Source organism: Orycteropus afer, unplaced genomic scaffold, assembly GCF_000298275.1.
Source record: "Orycteropus afer afer isolate SDZICR_OR568_19922 unplaced genomic scaffold, OryAfe1.0 scaffold00033, whole genome shotgun sequence".
Lineage (NCBI taxonomy): Eukaryota > Metazoa > Chordata > Mammalia > Tubulidentata > Orycteropodidae > Orycteropus > Orycteropus afer.
Genome location: NW_006921620.1, coordinates 12,844,500 through 12,856,566, shown reverse-complemented (window position 1 = coordinate 12,856,566; position 12,067 = coordinate 12,844,500). Strand labels below are relative to the sequence as shown.

The following is a 12,067-nucleotide window of genomic DNA, read 5'->3' as shown; positions in this document are numbered from 1 at the left end:
TATGGAAAAACCTATCACTAACTTTATATGGAAAGGAAAGAGACCTCGGATAAGCAAAGCACTATTGAAGAAGAAGAACAAAATAGAAGGTGTCTCACACTTCCAGATCTCAAAACCTACTGTACAGTAGTCAAAACAACCTGTTATTGATATAATGACAGACACAGAGACCAGTGAGACAGAATTGAGAACCCAGAAATAGATCCACTGACCTATGGCTGATTTTTGACAAAGGGCTGAAATCCATTACATGGGGAAGAGATGGTCTCTTTCACAAATGGTGCTTGCAAAATTGGATATCCATTTGCAGAAAAATGAAATAAATGTGTACCTCACAACATACACAAACAGTAGGATCAAAGACTTAAATGTGAAACCTAAAACTATAAAGTTCCTCAAGGAAAAAATAGGGGCCCTAATTTATGGCATAAATAGACCATCAAGCATAACCCAAATGCACAAACAGCAGAAGAAGAACTAGATGATTAAACTCACTGCCTTGGAGTTGGATCTGACTCATAGCGAACCCTCATTGTGTTACTGAGGCAGTATCACTATGGAAGGAGATTGCCCAATCTTCCTTCTGAAGAGTGGCTGGTGGGTTTGCACCACTAGCCCTCTGATGAGCAGTCAGATGATTAGGACCTTCAAAAAATTAAATTTTTATTTGCTTCAAAAGACTTCTCCAAAGGAGTAAAAAAAGAACCTACAGATTGGGAAAAAATATTCAGCAACAACGTATCTGAAAAGGGACTTACCTCTAAAATTTACAGAAAACTCCAACACTCAACAACAAAAAGTCAAATAATCCAATTCAAAAATGTGCAGAAGACACTTCACCAAAGAGGATATTCAGGCAGCCAATAAACACATAAAGAAATGTTCACGATCATTAGCCATTGTTGTTGTTGTTATGTGCCATCGAGTCGGACCCGACTCATAGCGACCCCTCCTTGGGTTTCCGAGGCAGTATCACTACAGAAGTAGATTGCCCCATCTTCCTTCCGAGGAGTGGCTGGTGGGTTTGAACCTCCAGCCTTCTGGTTAGCAGTCCAGTGCCTTAGGCACTATGCTACCAGAGCTCCCCATTAGCCATTAGAGAGATGCAAATCAAAACAGCAATGAGATTCCATCTCACCCCAGCACTGACAGCAAAGTTCAACAAGACAGAAAGTAACAAATGCTGGTGAGGGTGTGGAGAGCTTGGGACTCTTATACACTGGGAGTGTAAAATGATACAACCACTGTGGAAAGCAGTATGGTGATTCTTTTAAAAGCTGGTATTAGAAATACCATTTGATCTAGCAATCCCATTACTAAGCATATATCCTAAAGAAGTGAGAGCCAGGACAAGAACAGATAAATGCACACCCATGTTCATCACATTTACAATAGCAAAAAGATGGCAACAACCTATGTGCTTATCAACAGAGGAATGGATAAACAAACTATGGCACATTCACATAATGGAATACTATATATACAACACTAAAGAATAATATAGAATCTGCAAAACGCTGCATAACATGCATGAACCTGGAGAACACTATGCTAAGTGAAATAAGTCAATCACAGAAGGACAAACATGGTACCAGTTCATTATTGTAAAAAGTCAAGGAAAGGTTCATATATGAAAGGAAACTTTCTTTGTTGCTTACTAAGAGTAGGAGGTGAAGGGAGGAAACACTTAAAAAATAAAAATACTTTTTAAAAAATTAGAAGAAACAGCTGCAAACATCCATTAATAATCAGAACATGTAATGTACAAAGTATGAATACAGGAAAATTGTAAAGTGTCAATAATGAAATTAAATACAATGCATAAATATCAGTATACTAGGCATTAAACTCCCCCCACTGGGTTTTCAAGGCTATAAATCTCTACAGAAGCAGAATGGCTCATCTTACTTCCACAGAGCAGTTGATGGATTCTAACTACTTACCTTTTGGTTAGCAACCAAATGCTTTAACGACTATAACATGAGAGCTCCTTATCCTAGGCATTAGTGAGCTGAAATGGACTGGTACTGACCTTTTTGAATCACACAGTCATATGGTCTGCTATTCCGGGCATGACAAATTGGCATCAATTTCATTGTCAAAAAGAGTATTTCAAGATCTATCCTGACGTATAATGTTGTCAGTGATAAGATAATATCCATACACCTACAAGGAAGACCAGTTATTGCTACTATTATTCAAATTTATGCACCAACCGCCAAAGCCAAAGATGAAGAAATTGGAGATTTCTACCAACTTCTGCAGTCTGAAACTGACCAAACATGAAATAAAGGTACATTTATAATTACTAGTGATGGAAATGCAAAAGTTGAAAACAAAGAATCTTTGACAGTTGGAAAATATGGCCATGGTGATAGAAATGCCATGGAGATAGCATGATAGAATTTTGCAAGACCAACGATTTATTCATTGCAAATACCTTTTTCAACAACATAAACAATGAGTATACATGTGGACCTTGCAAGATGAAATATACAGGAATCAAATCAACTACATCTTTGGAAACAGACGATGGAGAAGCTCAATATCATTAGCCAGAACAAAGCCAGGGGCTGACAGTGGAACAGATCATCAATTGCTCATATGCAAGTTTAAGGTGAAGCTGAAGAAAATGAAAACAAGTCCACAAGAGCCAAAATACGACCTTCAGTATATCCCACTTCAACAATAGAGACCATCTGAAGAAGAGATTTGACACATCATAAACCAATGACTGAAGATCAGATGAATTGTGAGATTACATCAAGAACATCACACGTGAAGAAAGCAGAATAATTAAAAAGACAGGAAAGAGCGAAATGGATACCAGAAGAGAGTCTGAAACCTGCTCTTGAAAGGAGAGTAGCTAAAGCGAGATGAAGAAATGAAGTAAAAGATCTAAACAGAAGATTTCAAAGGGTGGCTCAAGAAGACAAAGTAAAGTATACTACAAATAGCACTGTGTTATCCAGCATGGTTATAAACAGTGCCACAGTTAATCAAATATTCTGTTTAAAACACAAAATATTTTAAGCACATACTTTTCCCTTGTTTATTGAGAAAATCTTAAAATATGTCTTTTAGGGAGGGTAATTGTAAATGTTTATTTTCTCTATTAGTCTTCCATCATCTTTGGAGAGTGTGGGATATAACTAAACAGATACATAAAATAAATTTTAAACCCTGTAAGAGCAATGTTATTGAAGGAGTGCTTCCTTTGATCACATTAGCCACTTGTAAAAACTACAGAAGACTCTCTGTTTAGAATTGTGCTAGACATCCTATCCAGAACACCAAAGATGCAAAACTGAAACTCTACCTTTAAACCCAATAGAACCAAGTATGCTTTTAAGGGTATATAAATTTGGAATCTTTGAACATCATTTTCCTTAAATATTTTTAATAATTTCCCCCACTGTATAATAGAACTCTGTATAATAGAACTGATCCTCTCCTGTAGGTTCCTATGGATTTTGTTTTTTCCTTTTAGCTATATTAACATCCAATCTTTTTCCAAATATAGTGTTGGCTATAATTCTTTTTTAGAGCTTTTTCTTTTCTGCACCTGCCTTTCCAACCTTTCTATCTCTGGTGAGCTACCTAACATTCATCACTGCCTTTCCTGCCAGAATTGGTTTTCATTGCTCACAACAAAAGTCCCTGAGACAGGTGCTATTAAACTATGAGGATTTGTTTTCCAATTAAAAGAAGATTCTTAAACTTTTCCCTTAGGTTTTTTATATTTTTTCTTATTCCTTCTAACACAATCTAAATAGGAGACATTGTGTAGAACAGAGGTCTGTGTCATCCAGCAATGACATTTACTCACAACTGATGACAACTAATTTGTTTTAATTCTACTTGGTTTAGTACCATCAGAGGAAAGACCAATACAATACAAACTAAATGTTCAAAAAACAGATCATTGGCAAATTACAGTGCTAACTGTATCTATACATATGAAATAAGTCACAGGCCATGTCATTCATTCATTTATTTATTCCATAACTATTCAGGATTCCTATGTTCTCTAAATTCAAGAAGTTTAATCTACTGAAGGCTGACAAGCAATCAGGTTTCAGAGAAGAGAAATAAATTCCTATTAATTAAGGAAAATGTACTCAATATAGAAAAATTCAAAACACTGTTAATGGGGACACAGAGTAGGGTACAGGAGAATGAAGAAGCTCTTAGGGAAGAGGCAGCATCACAGGGAGCCATAATACAAGAGAAAGGATTTTGTTTGGTTGATGGAGAAAGAAAGAAACAGAAGTAGAAAAATACAGAGTAAGGTCAGGAAATGGCAAGTGGACCAACCCAGATCACTGTTCCTGTATCAGTGCTTTTAAAATTGCAAGGTGTATACAAATTACAAGCAAATTCTGTTACTGAATCAGATACTGATTCACTGGGTCTAGAATGGGGTATGAAGACTAAGCATTTCTAGCAAGCTCCAGGTGACACAGATGCAAGTGATTCAGGGAACAGGATTTTAGTAGTAAAGTTCTAGAAGGGAGAGAGGAGAGAAAACAGGGGAGCCAGGATACAGGCAGCTTGGCCACCAAGAGCCTTAAATGGCAAAATATGACAATATGATCAAAGCTGTGCGCTCTGGAAATATACTTAATTTGCTGGGGGCCCACAGGAGAGACTGAAGGCTAAATACTGGAAGAACAAAAATCTAATTGATTTACTGTAATGGTTTTCAGCGGCAACCATGTAATTACTTTGACCTGTATCAATGAGAATGGAAAGAAAGGACCTATTCCAGAGACATGGAGAAGGTAAAACTGACAGGGACTTTCAAATACGTAGCCAGACAAGAAAAGTGAGTGAGAGGGATAAGTAGAAGGCAATATTAAGTATTTCATCCTGGATAACTGAGACAAGAAGGAGCTCTGGTGGTACAGTGGTTAAAGCATTTGGCTGCTAACCTAAAAGGTCAGTGGTTCAAACCTAGCAGCTGCTCTGTAGGAGATGGATGTGGCAGTCTGCTTCTGTAAAGATTTACAGCCTTGGAAACCCTATGGGACAGATCTACATTCTCCTATAGGGTCACTATGAGTTGGAATCAACTCAGTGGCAGTGGGTTTGGGGTTTGTTTGTTTTGGGGGGAATTAAATTGTTACATCATTTGCAGTGAATTAAATGAAAAAGACAACAGGATTGGGAAGATAAATATAAGAGCAGAGGATAGAAGAAGATATCACAGTCTAGGAATTGACTTGGAGAGGTGAATAACAAAAAAAAACCACCAAACCCACTTCCATCAAGTCAATTCTGACTCATACCAACCTCACAGGACAGAGAAGAACTGCTCCATAGGGTTTCCAAGGCTGTAAATCTGTAGAGAAGCAGACTGCCTCATCTTTCTCCCACACAGCTGCTGGTCAAACCACCGACCATTTGGTTAGCAGACAAATGCCTTACCCACTGAGCCACCAGAGCTGCTTTGGGAGTGATGAATAGAACCATATAATTAAAATTCTCCACTGCTCTTGGTTAAATTTTAGTGAAACTTCATTTGTTACAACTTCCTAACAGTGGAAAGGAAAAGTTATACTGTCCCACCCTCTTTTCCTCTGGGACAGTTAGTCATCCAGTTTACAACAGAATAATTTCAGTGGCAGTATTCACAACCATACTGGGTAATCCCGTTCATTCGGAAACCTGCAATTGAAACACTGTACTTTAAATTGACCTCCATACATTTTTGACCCAGTGTCCTAGTTTTGCCCTTCAAAACAACATAAATTTAATCCACCTAGATCATAACAACTCTTCATAAAGAGTTGTTAAAAGAACTAACATAATATCCAAGTCTTTACCAAATAAAACCATTTTTTTTCTTCCCCAATCATTCTTCACAGGCCATAATTGCCAGAACATATCATTGTATCATCAGTGAAAGTCCTTTGGTTATTCTCTTTCATGGATGGCAAATATGTGGCAAGCCTGTTGCTACTTCAGTCCCCTACTCCAGCCCACTTCCTGCACCTATGAAAGGCAGTGCCGATAGAATTAAGCTCTTTGTCTTAAGACTTAAGGCACCAACTCAACATAGCATTCCAAAGAATGAGTAAGAAAGCACTGGCATCAGCGGATGAGATAATATCCTTTTGCCATTTTCTGACACAGATCGATTTTTCTTTTAAAACACAAAGTATGGAAAGAAACTGCATAAATAGGCTGGAGAGTTCAGATTACAGTACAATTAATACCCCATAGTGCCTAAGGCATTTGACTGCTAACCAGAAGGCTGGCAGTTCAAACCCACCACCAGCCACTCCTAGGAAGGAAGACTAGGCAATCTACTTCTGTAGTGACATCACCTCGGAAACTCGAGGAGGGGTCACTGAGTTGGATCCAACTCGAGTCAAGTTGGATGACCTTGAAAATACAGTATTTGTTTAGATTCAATACCATGGTCGTACATATTGATCTTTCAGTCAACTGAAAAACCACTGGGAATGATTGTACATAAAATCCTCCAAACTTATTCTGAAGTTTCCCATTTGTTTGAATTTTATTGTTGACCACATAAGTGAACTCATAAGAAGAATCTGAGGATTTTTCATCTTCTTTACCTTTCGCTTACATACTCTTCCTCCCCCAGGAAATGGAACTTTTATATCAAAGAGTACTTAACATAGAAGAAGGAGCCCTAAGATGGAGCAAATAGTTAAGTACTCAGCGACTAATCAAAAGGTTGGCAGTTCAACTCCACCAGAGGTACCTCAGAAGAAAGGCCTGGCTTTCAGATCTGCTTCTGAAAGATCACAGTTTTTGAAAACCTATGGAGGACAGTGCTATTCTGACACACTCAGGGTCACTATGAATCAGAATCAACTCCACAGCAATTGGTTCACATATAAGAGTGCTATGGCAGGGTAGAGAGCAGAGCTTCTAGTGGGAGGAATAGAAACAGGCCTAGATCTGCCCTATTTTCCTTTGTTTTCTTTTCTTTTTTTTTTTTTTTTTCATTATCATTGTCAAAATGGATGAGAGTGGAGCCCTTAAGGAAAGGGGACTATATCACTTACCTGCATTCTTGTACACTAGATTTTAAGTTGGGCAATTGTGACTATGCATGCACATGTGAATACACCCACACACATACACAAATAGGGGTGCAGATGATTTTTTGCTACCACTAGTCTCTGAGTACCTCAATATCCCTAGTTCCTTAACCCTGTCCTTATATCTATAAATAGTTCTGCCTTATACTCTCTTAAGGTATAGCACTGGAAAGAATTTTGAGTCTTATAAGGAACAAGACTGCTACATACACAAAACAGAAATTAAATAGAGACTGTTCAGAAAATGAATCTGAAAAATTAATAAAACCGCCAAAGACTTCCCCCAACTATCTGCTGAAACTGGTGAATAGTACATTATGTCTCCCCAACACTACATTGAATTCCTAGACTGACAGCAATCTGATATACAAAGGAGCTAGATGTCTAAACAACTATAATCTATTAGTCATTCAGCAATAATCTCTTCCAGAAAAATGATTTTTTTCAAAAGCTTTGCTCAAATAAACAGGTTCTTTGTTTTATACTTCTGATCTACCATAAAGACAATCATAGTTTTCCATCATTCTCATAAAACATGCTACCTTCTATTGATCATCTCTTTTTTCCAAGTGTTTATAAACAAAATACTAAATAATTCACTATATGATTTTGCTACAGATTGAAATTAAGGCTATTGATCAGGAACTTCTATGACTTCCTTTTTGCCCATTAATTGAAAAAAGAAAAAAAAAAAGACCCTATCTACTTCTACTTTGGGACTGTACTTAGGTGGTACAAAACAGTTGACATGTTCAGCTAACTGAAAATTTGGGGATTCAAATTTACCCACAGGAGCCTTGGAAGAATGATCTGGAAACCAACTTCTAAAAACTCAGCCACTGAAAACTACAGAGCACAGTTCTTCTCCGACAAGCATGGGGTCACCATGTGTCAGAAATGTCTCAACACCAAGTTAAGAGGTTTTTTTTGTTCATTTTTGGGCACCACTACTGCATTTCATGATTTCTCAAAGATTACTAGTAGTGACAAGGATGATTATATCTGCAACTTGCTTGATTATCTTACATGATAGATGGTCTCATTTTATAGTCCTAATACCATGAAAGAGGCTATTGGTGAGAGATATTCTTTACTGAGTGCCCAAAAGCGTCTCAGTGCTTTATTGTGTCACACATGCTATGTTGTAATGACTATGTTTCATCTACACATGTTAGTATATAATAAAAAGGAAGGCATCTTATTTTATTTTAAATGTATTATTCTCCCCTCAAAAAGAGACTTTTTTTCCCTTTAGATATAAAGAAACTGGCCCTTTTTACCCTTTAAATTACCAAGCCTATCTCATTTTGGCCTACTTATCCTAGCATTGTTCCTAGAATTTGTATCTTTTCCTTTCAAATCACTGGTTTTGCCCTTTTACCTTCCAACATCTATATCTGTTTTTGTAAATCATCTCAAGAGAAGACCTTTCGCATAGGATTTGGCATCATTTTCTCCTCAGTGAGTTGTCTGCAAACTCAGAATACTTTGTTTGTGTTGCCTGCCATCCCTATTGTTTATATTACCATTTAGAGGTTCTGTACCATCTTCTCGTCTAGACTCCAGCATTGTGATAGCAAGAACCGAATCTCCTGTTTCTTTGCAGAGAACGTTCAGCACAGTGCCTTACACAAAAGCACTGAATATGTACTTGTATTGTAGGAAGAGGAAAAAATACGTCAGAATTCCTACTCTAAAATGTTTATCATCAGAAGGGACAAATAATATTAAGAGAATAAGGGGACTACAAATGTACACTGAGTATGAAAGTATTGAATCTCAAAGTACTAAAGAGTGGCAAATGTATAATTCATAACTGTTATACACCATCCTAGGTAGGCTGGACAATGGTAATGTTCTACAGAAGAGCAAGCAAGAAAAGGAGTAATAGAAAGAGTAGGGCAAATGAGAGGACTTTCTCAAATTTGGTTGTTGAACTATGGTAAACGGTAGAAAACCCCAACTTACTGAGATGTAAGCAGGCAACTAATAAAAACTTTTACCAGTGCTCTTTTCAAATTTCAACCATAATTGTATCATTATGTTAATCTATGTGGTCAGTTTCTGCAGAAATGGTTCCTAACAATTTTTTAAGTATGTAACACATCTAGGAGGAGCTCTGGTAGCATAGTGGCTAAGGCACTTGACTGCTCACCAGAAGGCTGGCAGTTCAAACCCACCAGCCACTCCTCGGAAGGAAGGTTGGGCAATACTACTTCCGTAGAGATACTGCCTCGGAAACCCAAGGAGGGGTCGCTATGAGTCGGGGCCGACTCGACGGCAAACAACAACAACAACAACAACACATCTAGGGAGCTCTGGGAGCCTAGTGCCTAAAGCACGTGACTGCTAACCGGAAGGATGGTGGTTCAAACCCACCAGCCACTCCTCGGAAGGAAGATGGGGCAATGTACTCCGCAGTGATATTGCGTTGGAAACCCAAGGAGGGGTCACTATGAGTAGGGCCGACTCGACGGCACATAACAACAACACATCTAGATATGCAACACTAATAAACTAGGTGGATCCTATTTGTACAAGCCTAAAACAGAACAACAACAAAAAAAAAAACAGAACTCAATGCCATCGAGTCGATTCCGACTCATAGCGACCCCCTTTGGGTTTCCAAGGTAGTAAATCTTGACAGAAATAGATTGCCCAGTCAAGGAGTGGCTAGTGGGTTTCAACTGCCAACCTTCTGGTTAGCAGTCAAATGCCTCAGGCACTATGCCACCAGAGCTCCTTGTACAAGCCTAAAGTTTACATAATTTTAAAAGCCCCTACGTTTTAAAAAGATACAAAATTACAAATAAAAATTAGGTGGAAAAGCAAATATTTACTTAGAATGAAAAAAAATTCAACAAATGACTGAAGCCATGGAGAGCTAGATTCCTTTCTTCTGAGACAGCTTTAGGCAACTGACAAAAAAGGCTTACTTAGAACTTGTTTTACTGCAATGTCTTATTCCCTTCCCACCTAGACTATCTACAACTCCCAGGAAAGTCCAATATTCCCAATAACCTAAGCAAATTAACAGCTCTAAAGCTTAAATTTCATTGGCTTTCAGGCTGCTCCGCCTCTGAAAACAGGGGCTCACTAAAGATAACTTATGAGGGGGCTGGGACTTAAGGAAAGAGAAAACATATGACAACTTTAAAACAGTCCCAGATGATTCTGATACACCGTTTTCGCCTCAGACTGCCTCTCCATATTGGATAGACTATTATTGATAGCTTAATAATACACTAAGGTGGTGTAGTGGTTAAAGAATTTGGCTGCTAACCAAAAGGTCAGTAGTTCGAACCCACCAGCAGCTCCATGGAAGAATGATGAGGTAGTCTGCTACTGTAAAGATTTGTTGTTGTTGTTATTTGCCGTCGAGTCGGACCCGACTCATGGCGACCCCTCCTTGGGTTTCCGAGGCAGTATCACTATGGAAGGAGATTACCCAACCTTCCTTCCGAGGAGTGGCTGGTGGGTTTGAACCGCCAGCCTTCTGGTTAGCAGTCAAGTACAGCCTAGGAAATCCAGTGTGGGCTGCTATAAGTCAGAACCAACTCGATGGCAGTTTGGTTTGGTTTAACATGATCTTTGAAGGAGATGTAAAGAAGACGAGTACAGTAAATAATGTGCCACTCCTGCGAAGGTCGACTGAGAGTCGGATTCGACTGTATGGCAGTGACAGTTTTTTTTTTTTTTTTAATCTCAAGTGTACTACTAGCAAAAACTTGAGAAACTTGATGACATACAACCGCTCAGTAAGAAAGGATCTTTTCTTTTCCAAACCCTTTAGGAAATAACAATCAGTAGTCTACATACACCAAACATCTAAAACACACCCGCATGAGTCAATCTCCCCCCAACTTTCTAATGCAAACTAACAGGAAACCTCGAGCCAACATTTCTCGATGGAAAGGAAAAACAAGAAAGCGGATGGCTATAGACTGGGTGACCATCTGAAAAAATCCTTAGCTCCCGCTAGGAAGAAGCTAGCTTCCTTTTGGACACACACAACCGTTTTCTAACGTTCAGAGGGTTCCCCAACTTATTCCTACCGGACTTGGAGACTCACATCAGAATTTACTCAAATCTCAAATCCACAACCACTCTAAATCGAGAACAATTTCCCGAAACTCGGGTTCCCTCTCCCAAAATTAAGGACAGGCTGACTGAGCCTCCAGGAAGGGAAAAAAAAAAAAAAAACCTAGTAGGGGTGGAGGCCGCTTTGGGCCACCCACTCCAGAGCTCAGGCACTAACCTGAGGACGTGTCCCCGCCAGGGAATAAAAAGAAGGGAGGGCAGGGGAATACAACTTTGCAGATGGCACTAAGCCACGACGAGCAGCGCGGGAGGTCAAAGTGCGGAGAGGGGAGCTGCTGCGATTCAGAACCCAGCCAGGACGAGCTGCGGGGGCGGTGAGAGCTCCAGTCAAGGTCCCAGCAGCCAGAGGAGACCCCACCCACCTCCAGCTCCGAGCCACCGCCAGGGAAAAGGCGAGCAAGAGGAAAGCACCCGCCGTCACAGTGGAGGCAACTCCCAGAGTTGATTTGGGAACTTTCCCGGGACGCGCCGCCGCCGCCCTCACCTTACTGAACACCTCTAGGTCGTCCTCGTCCTCGTCCAGATCGAGCACCTCGGCCTGCAGTAGAGCGGAGGAACCGCTGCTGCCGGAGAGGGGGGCACCGCCTCCGGGGCTCTCCCCATCGGCGCCCCCAGCCGGGAGGCCCGAGGAGCGCGGCTGAGATGCCCGGCGCTCGCCCTCCATCCCGAGAGTGCGCGCCCAGCTGGCCGCCGCCGCCAGCCCGGCTCCCCCGAGCGTGCCCATTGGCTCCCGCGCATCCTGCGCCTCCTCGGCCAGCCCCGCTCCAGCCCCTCGCCCGCTGCGCAGACGCGGAACTGCAGGGACCAGCACCCGGCCTCGGAAGGGCAGTTGTGCGGCCCAGGGGCATCCCCACCTGGCCTGAGGCCTAGCTGAAACCAGGGAGTGG

The 12,067-nt window shown here is 40.4% G+C and overlaps 1 protein-coding gene across 1 annotated transcript in view; it reads right to left on the bottom strand.

Annotated features, from left to right (window-relative positions):
• Positions 1-11,844, bottom strand: part of SNX7 (sorting nexin 7) — a 207,777-nt gene extending 195,933 nt beyond the window's left edge. Inside the window, exon 1 of the mRNA XM_007936086.2 lies at positions 11,665-11,844. Coding sequence (XP_007934277.1) covers positions 11,665-11,844 — 180 coding nt within the window. The remainder of the gene's footprint in view (positions 1-11,664) is intronic.
• Between the last annotated feature and the right edge of the window lie 223 nt (positions 11,845-12,067).